Consider the following 11,742-nt stretch of genomic DNA (forward strand, 5'->3'; position numbering starts at 1 on the left):
GGCCGAGCCGGCCGGAGCCGCCGGGCGAGACAGCCATGGCCGAAAGCCTTTCCTGGGAGCTCGGTGTCTGCACGGGTTAAGGCGTGCGGGACGAGGTGGAAAAGTTGCTGTTGAATTTCACTTTAAGGGACCGGACAGAAAGCGGCGAAATGGATGACTTCCGCTCCATCTGCCTGCTGTCTCTGGCTATGCTGGTCGCCTGCTATGTGGCAGGAATTATCCCCTTGGCAGTTAATTTTTCCGAGGTAAGACAGCTTCGCCAAAGTGCTCGTTGGTTGCTAAGGAAGAATAGCGGAAACGAGATAGGAGGGAGCTACCAGGAGGAGTTAGTGCCGTCTGCTTTCGTGTACAGCAATGCTGTTAGGGGTGATGTCATACCTTTAAAAGACTCTAAAGGAACTTGTGAATGCGATTTTAATTTTTATTCAAAATCACGGTGTAAAATTATGCTTATTCTACAGTGTGTACAAAAGTGCCAAACTTGCTCTAAGGGTCTCAGCTACAGGTGAAGCAAAGTCTCAGTGTCTAGCGGAAGCTGTGATAGCAGCTGGACACGGTTATTCCTAGAAGCTTGTGTCAGAAGCTGCTGAAGTCAGAGGTTAACTGTTATTAAGTGCCTGTGAACTGCTCAAATTAGGGGTCTTTAAAAACAATTCTGAGAACTTACTGTTTTGGCTCACTATTCTGTTCACAGCTTGTGCTGCTGAAAATGAAACATTAGCTCTTTGATTACAACACAACTTCAAGTTATGGTACTGTTCTGTGGATCTCAAGGCATTCTTTTGGGAAAATATCTTGAATACATAAGGTGTCGTTATAGGAAAGGGAGACTTTCATAGATCGGAGTTTCCAAGAAGTACGGGAGTTCAGAAGTGAATATATTTGGGAGCTTCTAAGAGATGATGGTTATAGTCTCTGGAAGTCTCCTCATACCCTCTGGTGCCCAAGGGCTTTTTCTGTTTCTAAGTTATGCTTGTATGGTGTAGTGTAGTGAGAGTTTGGGTGTTCTAAGGCAGCAAGAGCTGTCTTGTGAGAGCTTTCTTATTGCTACTGGGAGCAGTGCTGCTTTTGGAAAGCAAAGTGCTGGAAGAGATATGTGTCTTGTTGTTCCATCAAGTCACAGACCTGGTTGCACCTGTCCTTTGGTGCCGGTATTATCACGAAGCTCTGAACAGCATGGAAGGAAAGGCTGTTTGTTTTGGTAACAGTACAGTTCAGCTAAATGAGTTGAAACAGGACATGTATTCCAAAGTCTTTACATAAACATCAGCATAGTTCTATTTTGCCAGTGCTTCATCTGATGCTTTGGTAGACCTTCCCTTCAAATGCTGTTGCTTCCACTGGCTTGCTTGTCAAACCTCGCTCCTGTCCTGGAGCCTCAAAGGCTTTTCTTGAAATTTTGCTGAGAATGCTGCCTAGCATGCTGGTGTTGTCTATTTTTTCCTTTTGTGTTTCCTCCTGTATGTTCCTGATAGTCACCTGTTTTCTCTGACTTTGTATTTGATGTTGTTTGAAGGTAGAATTCTTGATCTGTGTGTGTGGTTTATTTATTGTTATATAGTTGAATCAGGGGGCTCCCCAGTAGCTGTAGGAGTACAGATCTGTTGTGGATCCAAAAAAGTGTGTGTAAGCAGTAATCACGTATTTATTAGCCTAAATTCTCAGAAATTCTTGATTCAGCTTTACACTTAAATTAGATATTTCAAGGATCCATGTACTCTGGCTTAAAAGAGGAGGTGAATCTCTGTGAGTTATGTGCAAACACTAGCTAATCCTGGAAGTGTGTAATTAGAATTTAAGATTGTTTTGTTAAAAAATGATTGCTGAGGCCCGTGCACTATGGATGATTTAGAACTGAAATGACTGGAATGTGCATTTTGTCATTAGAAAAAAAATCTTGTAGGTGGCCTTGGTGAGGAAAAATGCCTCCTCCCACTAGCCACTTATAATGGCTAGAAAAGAAAAATGAAGGCTTTACGTAATACACATCAGGTGCTGGAGAAAAATAAAACTATTTGTTGGTGTTAACACTTTTCTGCAGTTGATTTTTCTTTTTTTTTTCTGTGGAACCTCTTGGTTGTGTTCTGATTTCATACTGGTTTCTGTTACTTTAATTAGATTGGGATATTCTCCGAAGTATAAAACTCCAGCAAAGCCAGGATATGACTAAATATTTGGTGGTAAAAAGGTGCAGGATGAACACAGCTTCCCTTTGTTTCTGTATACAGATGTACCCTTTCAGCTTATTCCTGGTTTGCACTACTGCTGGGCTAACTTTGGTCTGGAAATGGTACTGTACCACTTCTTGAGGGTGTCTCCCAAGTTGTAGCCTAAATGCAGGCAGCATTGCCTGGGGTAGGACTGCTTGCTGATGACAGTAGGTGTGAGTTTCTGCTAAGTCCAAGTAAGAGTTTCAACACCACGCAGATTTAAACCAAATACTGAGCTGTGCAATGCCTTGCTAAGTTGAGGGATTTTAAGATGCCTTTTTTTTTATAACACTCAACTGTTGCTCTCATTAAAAATGAGACACGCAAGTGTGTGTAACTGAAATGTTTTGATTTCTTGGATCAAACGATGACTTTTGCCTGTCTGAGTAGGCTGCGGTTATTAGATGCTGTATTCGCTGTGTCTAAGTATTTTGTACTGAAGAGAAGATGGAGACTTCTTGAAACTGTGACTTGTACATTATTTTTGTAGATCTTTCAAATTCACAGATGCCCAAATGAAAGCAAGCAGTACTCTGTATTTGCAGTTGTAATAAAACAGTATTACTTTTGACACTTTTCCCTCCTGTGTTTACGTATGTATGTAAAAGATGATAGTGCTGCAGTACAAAAATAATCTTGGTTTTCCTTGTAAGTTACTATAATTTTGCAAAACAACTGTATGACCAGTGGGTGTCGAAGACTATTTTTTCATGCAGATTGCCGCTATGTAACAGTTTACCAAGTATAATTGTTATATATGCCAGTGTACAGTGCACGTTTGTGGAAACTTCACAGGTGTGTTCATCTCTTGCATATTACTGCTTGAATTTTCCCCAGTAACGCTTTAATTGTTTCCGTACGGTCACATCTGGCTTGCTTTCAGAAAGCCAGTTGTGCATCTCTAGAGCCTCCTTTCTCTTCTGTGCAAGTATCGTCTGTTTCAGTGAGGTTACACAACGTGTGTGCCACTACAGTGCGTGAAAGAGGAGGGATAGCATAGTAAGGGTATGCAACAAGTGGTTTCCCATTAAACACTGACCTCTGTCTCCACGGCCTCGGGAGTTAAGGCCAGTATTTTGGTATCGCCCAGATGCCGTCTTGTGCATGGAAGGTGATGGTTCTGCTACAAAATGTATGCTAAATAGTAGTTGTGAGGACCTAAACTCCCACAGTTGCTATGTGTGCTGTGATAAGGGCTATTACGGAATTGATGAGAAAAATCCTCTGCAAGTTGCTGTATTTTAGGGTCTCTTAGATGTTTCATATAACTGGATTTTCAGTATGTGGCTTTGACTTTAGCCTGTCAATGCTGCAGTCACAAGGAAGCGGAAAGTAATAGTGTACTGTTTTTATATTGGTAAAACAGAATTTAGTCAGTTTGGGAAGGATATATCTCTAAGCTTTTTGCCCAAAATTAGAATATAACTAGGAAGGTAACCCTTGGTTATGGTAGCAAGTACTGAAAAACTCCTTGTGTGTGGTTTTTCGTATTGCAGAAATTCTTCCTGTCATATGAACTAAACTATTTTGCTAAGCTATAAAACCATTAAGTCTTTGTATTTTTTGTTAAGCTTTAATTGCAAATTTGCCATACTTATTTAACAAATATATTTTTAAACCCGATCTTTGCAGAGTGGAAAGGGGATTGCTGTGGTCTGTAATTACCTGGAGAGTGGAATATAGTTTCTATTGCCCTAAATGCCTTTACAGTCCTTAAGTCCTTTTAAAATGCTACTGGAAGGCTTAGAAATGGTTGTAAAAACAATAAGCACTGGTCTGCGTGTATGCATTGCCTGATCAGATGAAAAAGAAAGACTGAGGTGTAATGTATACTGGCACCGTTATCAGTTTGACTCATGCAGTTCCCTCATTCAGACTCTCATTTGAGTAAGCCTTTGTAGATTGTTTTTTTACCATTCTGGTTTTGGATCTATTCTGGGGATTCAGTCCTTTCTGCTGTGTTTTGTAGCTATCTGACATCCTGCAAGTGCTGTCATACTGTAGCTCTAAAACTTCACCGGGCACCTTTTTTTTTTTTTAAATGCATGGAACACATCATCAGATATTTCAAGTACAAAAAAAGTATCGTTCTCTTAAATGACTTGTTTATCCACAATTTTATGTTTTTAATGTCTGCTCTTCACTGAAACCTTATTAAATAGAAGGCCTTTAAAGTATGGCTGTTTTAAGGACAAGTTTCTACACAAGAGTGGCTGTTTGCTTTAGAGACTGAGATATTCATCTGCATGTCTAAGAGCTTAATTTAATCCATTTCTCTATACCTGCAGGTGAAAGTAGAGCTCTTGGTGCTTTTTTCTCTAAAATCTTGCTTTTCTTTCTGTAGTCCTTTAACTTCTCAGCCTTTCTCTGTGTTATAAATACAGCTGACTTAGCAGTTTACATTCACACTTGACCAATGGATGTGTATCTGTAGATGCATTTACATTACTGGTTTTCTTGTCTTCCTGATTTTGCCTTGGCAATTTAGTTTTCTTTCTTGTATTTTCTTTTATTATGTAGATTGGCTTTTTTGGGGAACAGCTGATCTTGTGCTGTGCCACGCCTAAGAGATTTTTAGGGAACTTGCATGTTTAAGTATGATTTCTAGTAGGAAGGATAGATTTGAAAACAAAGCCATGATAGAGATAAAACATAAAGTTGCAAATATGCTTCAAAATCCTGGCACTTACTTTCAATCTTTCTTTTGACTCTGTGGGCCTTAGAGGATCAATTAGACCCCAGTAATCATTAGTGCCAAATACAGCAGTTCTTGCTTTTTTCAAGTATGCGACATGTCGTTTCTTGTCTGATGTTAACGTTGGAATGGGTCGTCTTTAACTTCCATTTCCTACTTCAGTTGAGTTGGTTGCATTGGACACAGAGTCTGTTTGCTTTTCACAAAGTTCATCGTTAGAAACATAGGACTGTGTAACTGGGGGTCTTGAATAAAAATCAGCAAGAGGTTTTGTGGATCTTTTGCTCCCCTTCCCCCTGCCTCAACCTCTGTGAATGAGGGAGAGTAAAGAAAAACTTTTCATTCCTAATGATAATACTTGTTTTGACCTTGCTCGTACTTGTTTTGTCCTTGCTTGCAGGAGAGATTGAAGCTGGTGACTGTTCTGGGTGCTGGGCTGCTGTGTGGAACTGCCTTGGCTGTCATTGTGCCAGAAGGTGTACATGCACTTTACGAAGACATTTTGGAGGGTAAGAACCAAACCCGCGTGGCCTTTGCTAAGATAACTCAAGTCACGATGTGGTGATCTACTGGGGCTTTTTTCTAGGGCTTTTAACATGAGAATGGTGGGAGAGTTTCACAGCAGCATGACACAAAGCCAGCACAGAATCACAGAACTGCCGTAGGCATGGTACTGCACATTCATGGTGATTTGACAGAGGGATGGGATCAGGATGCAGTCACATGACTTGCTGAGTGGTCCAGGTGCTGTACAGTTCATGGAACCACAGCCTCATGCGACAGGTCACGTATCGTGCTCCTTATTCTGGGGAGAGTTTAACTTTCACTGGGAGTTCAGATGAGGTGTAAGGATGCCTTTGGCAGAGAATTAAATTGTGGACTATTTGCTGTTGCTTTTTGTAGTTTAGATTGCTCTCATTAAAGCAATCACAGGAAGTGTGTTATAGATCTATACAGACTCGCCTTTGTGAAGAGCATCTTGGAATTAAGTTACCTTAATACACTTGACTGAAAATTGTGGCCACGTAGGGCTAATTCACAGAGCAGGAGACATCTTTCTTAGGCGATGGTGCCCATTACCTGTACGTATCTGTGCGTGGTTCCAAGTTCAAGAATCCAGTTCTAGTCTGCTGTCACTGGTCTTCAGAACCTCATAACCTCGTAGCCCCTAACAAATAGGTCAAAGCTAAGAGCGATTATGTGTCTTGTAGAGACATGAGCGTGGAGCACATCTTATACCCAAACGTTTTAGTAAACAAACCTCAATTTGAGGTTATGACATTATTTTAAATAGTCAGGGCTCATTACCTCTCTGTGGAGTGCACTTTAAATCTTGCTTTAGCTTGGAGTCCTGTGATATGACGTTAGCATTGCATGCATGAGATTTCTCCAGTATGCTCAGATTCAGAAATTTATCTGAAGGTATACACCAACAACTTAGTTGCTTTCTTCTGTGGTAACTATGAAGTTGAGACTGTAGAAAACTTTGCAAGTGTCAGACGTACTGTTGTTGCTAAACTGGGATTGAGAGATAATTTTAATCCTCTGTTTCTCTTGTACTACCTTTTTTTTTTTCCCCCTTGTTTCTATGATTTTAAACTTCATTTTAGTAATATGCTTTAATTTATCCTAGTTTAGTTTCCACTACATTTATGTTGTTCTGCTTAGATTTAAACAGAAGGTAATATATAAAATCGTCCTTTATCAAGAAGTGAAAGAACCTCTGATTGTGCTTTTATACTGTACCATAATTTGTGCACTCTAATGTAGGATGTCTCTAATGAGCTGTAGTTGTGGGTTTGCTCTCTATTCAATTTTAATTGTGAGTGGACTAAATTTGGCTTGTAATGATATGGCTAGTAAACACAATTGCTATCAACGTTTGCATTTTTTCACTAAATGGGGCATACTGTCCATGCATGAATTCTACAGCCTGCTGTATGCTATATAACATAAAGTTTAGTATGTGGAGAAAAATGACATATCCCTCGACTGTGTTGAGGAAGTGGGAGAACAGACACAGTAAACCTGTTGGAAACACTTGAGTAATACTGTGTGCACAGTGCCTTACCTGCTGTGGAGCTACAACTATTTATAACGAGAGCATTAAATGCCTCTTGTGCGTCACCCAAAGGGCTTTCTACCCTGATGTCTTCTCTCTCTGCAAGGGGCTGTGAGGGGAAATGTAAAAAAAAAAAAAAAGAAAGAATATACAATTCAGGTGAGCACAGAGTCTGAACCAAGAGGTCAAATGTTTGCTGTGCTCTATGTGGTAGTTAGCAACTCAGTTCAAAATTCCCTGTTCTTATTCTTTTCTTGTGTCTTTATAACAGTGTATTCCCGTATGCTGTTGGCAGAAGAAGGTTTAGACATGGTTCTCTGCTTATATCAGCTGGAAACAATACCTAGAATTTTGCTAAAAAAGTTAACTTTGTTAAATGTCTTTCACATAAATGTATTAAGGCAACTCGTGCCCATCTTCCCATCTTCGGTGGCCAATACGGTTAAAGCTGTGTACTTCTGGGCATTGTTTGCCCTCTGTATCAGGTGGAGTTGCAGAAGCAGTAACTTCCTGTGGTCCTGAGCAAGGTTGGAGGATCTCATGGATCTGTCTTGGGAGCCACTAGGCCAGAGGCTACTGGAAATGTTAAATGCATACGCTGGAAAAACCTTCTCCTTTCTCTTCAAGCCTGTGTAAAGTCAGACTGATGTAAATTCTGTTGAAATTGGTGGGAATTTTCTGTATCTGAGAGGTATTTTCTTATGATAAAGATCAGACATGGTCTTTATGGGCAAATGGCAACCTGTAAAAGTTGCTAAAGTTGTATTTCATGTCTGCTTTCTGAAAGTCATTGTAGATAAAAACATTTTCAAATCTTTCATAGGTTAGTAGGAAATGTCTCTGAGTTATGAACTGTGAACCAAATAAAGCATTTTATACCATGGAAACTTAACTAAAACCCTGTCCAACTGTCTTCTTTCCCCTTATATTTAAGAGTCATTCCAAGATCACCTAATTTCAGGGTAGCTCAGTGAGACAAAGTAAATGTCTGGGCATGGAGTTAAAGCTGGTTTAGGGAAGGGAAACAACCACAGGACACTCAGCCCCAGAGCTTGGATTTTGGGTTTCTAGGATCATATTGACAGTGTGCTGACTTAACTGTTGTTCTAGTCTGTATCAATGCTAACTAGTATCAGTAGAGGCTGGTGCTTTGAGATAAAAGGTTCATATTCTTAAAGATAGCATTAGACTTAGTGGATGGAACCTACTTACCTCCTTGTCCTATATTTTCTCGCTTAAATGAAGATTATGACCTAACTGCTTGACAGTATCTGAATACTGACAAAACTGGCAACTTCAATTAAAAAAGGAATTATTCAGCAATTTTTACCAATCAGTTTGTATTCAAAAAGCAACTTTTAAACAGAATAGCCTTGCTTATCAAGTATTAATGCCTGTTTTGCTTTTCCATGCTGAAGATGTATGGGGAGAGGCCAACCAGACAAATGTGTGCTTCCCCAAGTGAATGGTCCGAGACTGACATTAATTCAGCACTTTCCCTGAAAGAGTTCCTCACCCGTACACAAAGGAGGTGAAAAGCAACTGTGCCGTGTTTAGTCCCCTGCCTCCTAACCTGTGTGCTTGCCTGCCCCAGGGAAGCATCACCCAGCGAGCGAGATGCAGCATGTGATGGAGTCCGAGAAGGCAGCGGAAATCCCGGTGGTACACGAGTATGGCCATGACCATTCCAGGTTGCATGCCTACATTGGCGTATCCCTTGTCCTCGGCTTTGTTTTCATGCTGCTGGTGGATCAGATCGGCAGCTCTCATGTACACTCTACAGATGGTAAGTAAAGATTAACTTCAATTAGACTTGCTAATTAGTCTTTAATTAGTTTTTAATTAGCTAGTTGCAATTTTTTTGAATTTTACTGGGATTTCATTTGACCAGTCACATCCAGAGCTTCAGTAGGTGCTTTACAAACCTAGAGCAAGGTCTTGTGTGAAATGTTTTTGCTGGAAATCTGTCCTGGAATCCAGCATAACTTGAGAACTTGCTTTGCTACTGTGAAATAACTGTATGAGCACATATGGTCAGGGGTTGGGGGGTGACTTGACACTGCAGTTATTGTCTGTTTTAGTGTCACCCATAGGGGATTTCTTTGGCTTTCCAAAAAACCTTCAGGTTAGTCTTATCTTTGTTTGTTTTTCCTAATTAATTATCATACATGCAGGTAAAATTTGCAAAGAACAAAAAGTTATCTTAATTAAGACTGCAGAAATAACAAGATGTAAGCTCTGGTCCTTCACTGTAACTGCACAGCTGGACTCCCACACGAGTCTAGAGCCTCACGTACTTCATAATAGTTCCTGCTTAGTCCAAAGATTTCCCAACTTCCTTGCAAGACTCAAAATGCCTCCAGTTGCCTGCCTGTGGCTTCATTCTCAGACTGTAGCTTGAAATGCAACAAAGCTGTTTTGTCATCTGTAAAGGTATTTTTTGCCTTTGGCTACTCATTTTCTCCCACATAATCTCTGATGGTAGAATTTCAGCCTCCAAAATTTAAGGAAAAATAAAACATACACAAAGTAAGGGGGATATGTTTTGGTTGGATCCTTGACAGTTCACGGTGCAGCTGCGCAAATGCTTGTACAGGGTTAGTGTGGTGGTGGTAGAGATGGGGGAGGCCAGTGCAGGGGCCGTGCCATCTTTGCACTCCTGGAGAAGTGTAAATGGAGCCACAGCCATGGCTAGCTGATCTTCAGAGCTGTTCAAAGGAAACGGTGGCAGTGAGGATGGCAGGGGCATGCAGGTCAGCGACTGCCAGGAGAATCCTTGCTTCGTACAGGTTATGACCCTTTCCTGTGTCTCTGATCGGAGTAAATACCAGGAGAAAATTGACTATGATCTGCATTGCAGATGTGCTCTATAAAGTAGGATATTAAGTAAAGTTTTATCTGGTCTGTACCTCAGTCACAGGAAATGTAGTAGTGGTTTTGTAATGTTTTTTAAAGCTACCGAACTAAACCATTTTTTCATTTGAACCAATGTCTGGTAGTCTTGTTATCTCCCAAGTGGCTAGATTTTACTTTGTCTAACTGGAAAAATTTTGCAGGCCAGAATGGAGGTATGAAATCAAATGTGAACTCTCTCGTAGCGTGTGTTCAGTTCTGGTCAATCCAAACCAGGTTTAAAGGAAGTGCTCATTGTGAATATCTCCTCCTAGCTGACATGAGTATACCATTGTGTCCTTGAAGTCCAGCTTATGCAATTAATTGCTCAGATAGGCTCCTCTTGACTCAGAAGATCAGTCTGACCAGAGAACACATCCGTGTTTAGCTGGCTCACTGCCCTGATCTGACTCACTGGGCAACTACGTGGGTGCCTGGGCATGAAGAGGGTGACTGGAGGGTGGAGGGACAGGTAGGAGGAAAGGAACAGGAGTGGGCTTTCCGTTTTGGTGGCAGCGCGGACTTACTGAAAGTAGCCGTGTAAGCGTGCTTGCAGTCAGCTTGCTGACTACTAGTATAATTAAGTAACAGCTGATCAACTCTTTAGAATTAAACAGCTGAATGATGTTTCTGTACTTGTGTAGGACTTACCTGCCCAGTTCATTGCAGTGATTGTTCAGAACAGCTTCACTGCTGGTTGCCTAGTGGTGGATATTGCCCTGTTGTGCTGCATAATGAGCTAACCTGCAAATGTCCTCAGAGCAGTTGTCAAACACTTGCAGTCAAAACACTGGATCTCGGGCAGCACTGGCTGCACTTCTCCTCTGTAGTGTTTAATGCTGGAGGGAAATCTTTACCACTGCTGCTGTGGCAAGTAGAATTTATTGCTTACTAGGAGTTGCCAGAGATCAGTGCAACAGAGACTTCCCCAGACTGCTGTCTGAAGGAAAATGCCAACACTGTGCTGTGTGGGGAAGATTCGTCCTGACTTTTGGAGCAGCTCTGGATTCTGGGGATGCAAAGCTAACTGTTCTTCCCCTTGGGAGCACAAAGACAAACCCTTTAGCGTTTGGTTTCAGGAGGTTAAGAAAAACAACTGCTTCTGCCTATATCAATGGTCCTATAAATTACAAAGAATTGTCTCTGACTCTGTCACTTGTTTGTCAAAACTTCAGGTGATTTGAAGGTGTTTGGTATCAGATGATTTTGCAGCAAATCTCATGCAGACGTACAAAAGCTGATGGTTTTGAATAAAACTGCCTAAGCAGATGCTAGAGGCACATGTAGCGATACTTAGTATTTTTTCTCTTTATCTTGACTTACCTCATGACTTTTCTAGATCCAGAAGCTGCAAGATCAGGCAACTCCAAAATCACCACGACGCTGGGACTAGTAGTCCATGCTGCAGGTAATGTGGCACTCGTTAGCTCTTGATGGGGACTTTGGTTGCCGTGTGGCTCATTTTCAGATGTGATAGAAACACTTGGGTGTTTGAAGGTGGCTTTTTATGAATGGGGGAAGGGAAAAGGTCAGGGTGGCGAGAACTAAGGATCTTCCCCAAAACTTACTGGGAAAATATACTGCAGTGGTCAGAATGTTCCATGGAGTCTTTTTTGGTTACGGGATTTTCACTCCATTGTTTTTCCCACCTGGAAAGTCTGATGCCCACTCTCTGCCTCTTCCGTAAAAAAAAAAAATACTGTTTACAAAAATAATATCTGGTGGAAAAAGAACATCATAGGGTGGAGCATGAAGGTTTGACTGGAACACATCTGGGCTAACATGCAAGGACTGAACAAGTTACACGTGTGTTGCAGGCAACCTGTGTTCATGTTGTAGTTCTTCACTATATATGTGTAGTGATGCTTTTTAATCTCTCCTGA

At 41.1% G+C, this 11,742-nt stretch overlaps 1 protein-coding gene across 2 annotated transcripts in view; it reads left to right on the forward strand.

Moving 5' to 3' along the window:
• Positions 1-21: 21 nt before the first annotated feature.
• Positions 22-11,742, forward strand: part of SLC39A9 (solute carrier family 39, member 9) — a 16,729-nt gene continuing 5,008 nt past the window's right edge. For both annotated transcript variants that reach the window (XM_010160619.1, XM_010160618.1), the window contains exons 1-4: positions 22-245; positions 5,306-5,414; positions 8,562-8,753; positions 11,199-11,267. In XM_010160619.1, the coding sequence (XP_010158921.1) occupies positions 150-245; positions 5,306-5,414; positions 8,562-8,753; positions 11,199-11,267 (466 nt within the window). In that variant the 5' untranslated portion in view covers positions 22-149. The remainder of the gene's footprint in view (positions 246-5,305; positions 5,415-8,561; positions 8,754-11,198; positions 11,268-11,742) is intronic.

This window comes from Eurypyga helias, unplaced genomic scaffold (genome assembly GCF_000690775.1).
Source record: "Eurypyga helias isolate BGI_N326 unplaced genomic scaffold, ASM69077v1 scaffold5101, whole genome shotgun sequence".
In the NCBI taxonomy this organism is placed as follows: Eukaryota; Metazoa; Chordata; class Aves; order Eurypygiformes; family Eurypygidae; genus Eurypyga; species Eurypyga helias.